The sequence below is a fragment of the Phyllostomus hastatus genome, unplaced genomic scaffold (genome assembly GCF_019186645.2).
Source record: "Phyllostomus hastatus isolate PE091 unplaced genomic scaffold, TTU_PhHast_1.1 phas_contig_17, whole genome shotgun sequence".
NCBI classification, from domain to species: Eukaryota; Metazoa; Chordata; class Mammalia; order Chiroptera; family Phyllostomidae; genus Phyllostomus; species Phyllostomus hastatus.
In genome coordinates, this window is record NW_025333664.1 from 886346 (window position 1) to 888772 (window position 2427).

Sequence of the window (2427 nt, forward strand, 5' to 3'; positions counted from 1 at the left end):
CGGCCATGGCTGTCCACAGGCCTCGCAGCTAGCGGCCTGGCAACCATGGAGCCAGCCTGTCACGCTCCACTGTCCTTTCAAAGTGCCCTCCTCTGTCCTGAGCACACGGAGAGCCCCGTAGCGTGGTCCCCCTCCCGGGGCCCCGAGCCCGAGGGCAGCACCTGGCTGGGCCAGGAGGGGGCAGCCATGCCCCCGCTGAGCTGGGGACAGAGATGCCAGGAGGGGAGGGTGTGTGGCTGTCACTGCTCTGCCCACGACCTTGGGCACTGCCAGGCGTCTTCCCGGGATTCCCCTGCGACCGCCTCTGTGGGGTGGGGGGTGGGAGACTCGCTCTGCCCCCCTCAGCCTGGGAAGGCACGGGTGGGGGGAGCGGCAGGTGGGTGGGTGGGCACGGGGAGGCGTGGCCTCAGCGTGCAGCCGCCCTTTGCGGGGCCTCACCGTCTCCTGGGGGCTCCCAGTTCTCCGCTCTTTTTCCTTCTCCCGGCCCAAGCCAGCGGGTCCCTGTGGAGACCCGGCCCCCATGTGCCGTGCGCCTCCCCGCAGCCCGCAGCCCGCAGCCCTGAGGCTTCCCAGACCCGGAGACGGCGAGGCACAGCTGGGCTCTCAGACGGCAGAGCACGCCCAGGGAGGCGAGGAAGCTGGCTGGCTGCCTGGGGCAGGGAGGCCCCAAGCCCACCCAGGACATGGGGCCAGGCCGGGCAGGGTCTGGCCCTCTCTGTGGCCACCCCTCCCCCTCCCTTCCCTGACCCTGACCCTGAATGAGGAGGGGCTCTGGCGGGAGGGACCGGGCCACCCTGGGCCTTGGAGCCTGCTGCGAAAGGCCGCCCAGCGGGGGCCGTCCCCCGGCCACCCTGCCCCCTGGTGGCCCCAGGTCAACGGGGCATCTTCGCTGGGGCCGGCAGAGGTGGGCAGGAGGGCGAGGGGGGGGCGTCGGGGCCCAGAGCAGAAGCCCACGCGTGTCCGGCCCGTTGCCGGCCCCCGGCCCTGGGAGCTCAGGAACCTCGCCCCGTGCGAGCAGCGGACCCTCAGGAAGGTGAGCGGTTGGCACTTGCTCTGAGTGGACAGCGGCGCTGCGTCTCGGACCCGGGGGGCTGGCGTCTGAGCCGGATTCCTGCTCGGGGCTCCGCGGGCGGCTGCTGTGTCTCTCCACGCCGGGCCCGGCCACCGTCCGGTCCGCAGCTTGAAAAGGAAGGGAGGCATGAAACCCAGCTGGCCGCTGCCTTGCCCCCACTCCCTGCCCGCCGCCCGCCGCCCGCCCCCCGGGGGGAGGAGGCCCACCCTTGACCGGGGCCTTCAGACTCAGCTACTCAAGGAGCTGATGGGAACCTCGTCCTGCGTCTTCCCGTCACGGCTCCTCTGGGGGACAGCGCTTCCAGCCTCGCCCGAGCCCCAGAGACGGGGGTGGGCTCTTGAAGTCCCAGATCACGGGGGGCCACAGGCACGGGCGGGGGGCTCACCGGCAGCTGGGCAAGGGGGCGGTCTGCTGTCCTGTGGCCTCTGCCCCGCGCTCTGGAGGAAGCCGGGAACCGGGGGAACCCCCCAGGACATGCAATCTTCCTTCGCATCTGGAGGCAGGTGCGGGCAGGCTGCGCTTCCTCGCCTCGCCCTCCCCTGCTCTGCATTTTCAAAGGCCCCATCCAGGCCCGGCTGGCGGGGCTCAGGGCACTGAGAGCCAGACTGTGAACGGGAGGGTCACCGGTTCCGTTCCCAGGCAGGGCACAGGCCTGGGTTGCGGGCCAGGTCCCCAGCAGGGGGTGCACGAGAGGCAACCACACACGGATGTTTCTCTCCCTCTCTTTCGTCCTCCTTCCCCTCTCTCTAAAAATAAATAGATAAAATCTTTTTAAAAAGTCCTGTCTACTTGCAGGGTAAGTGCTGTGACAGCCACCCGGCCCTGCCCATCATCCCCCCACCCCCCACCCCCCGTCACTGACGTGCTGGCCGGGCAGCAGGCCGGGAAGGGGCCCGTCTCCCGGCCGCGGCTGCTGGTCTGGTTCGAGTGCGTGCCTCTCTGCGTCATGGCTGCCAGCGGCCCCGCTGAGAGTGATCTATAGAACCAGACCGGGGCGCAGAAAGGGGACCACTCAGCCTGTGAGCCAGGACACCGAGCCGCTCGCCCGGTCGCCCGGTCATCACGCCCTCCGGTTCACAGCACGGAAGGGCGGGGAGGTCCCTGGGTCACCGGCGAGCGATCGCGGGGACGGCCGGCGCCTGTCCACATGCCCTTGACGAGCTGTGTCATCACTCCCGTCTCCCCACAGGGCGCTCTTGTGGTGTCCACGGTCACGGTCGCCCTCTTCTCTTCCACTCGGCAGCTGACCGAGGGTCGCCGGTACTCTGCGGCAGCTCCGGTGGCCGCACACGGTCCCACCAGGGTCCCTGCGACTCTCGGGGGCTGTTGCCAGCGTGGACACACAGTGACTGTCC

General features: G+C 70.1%; 1 protein-coding gene across 1 annotated transcript; it reads right to left on the reverse strand.

Moving 5' to 3' along the window:
- Nucleotides 1-395: 395 nt before the first annotated feature.
- On the reverse strand, nt 396-2020 carry LOC123814971 (proline-rich protein 2-like). The gene is made up of 3 exons (XM_045833126.1): nt 1931-2020; nt 1279-1303; nt 396-1179 (listed from the first exon to the last, which is right to left on the reverse strand). The coding sequence occupies exons 1-3, from the start codon at nt 2018-2020 to the stop codon at nt 407-409; spliced, it is 888 nt and encodes a 295-aa protein (XP_045689082.1). The 3' UTR covers nt 396-406.
- Nucleotides 2021-2427: the final 407 nt, after the last annotated feature.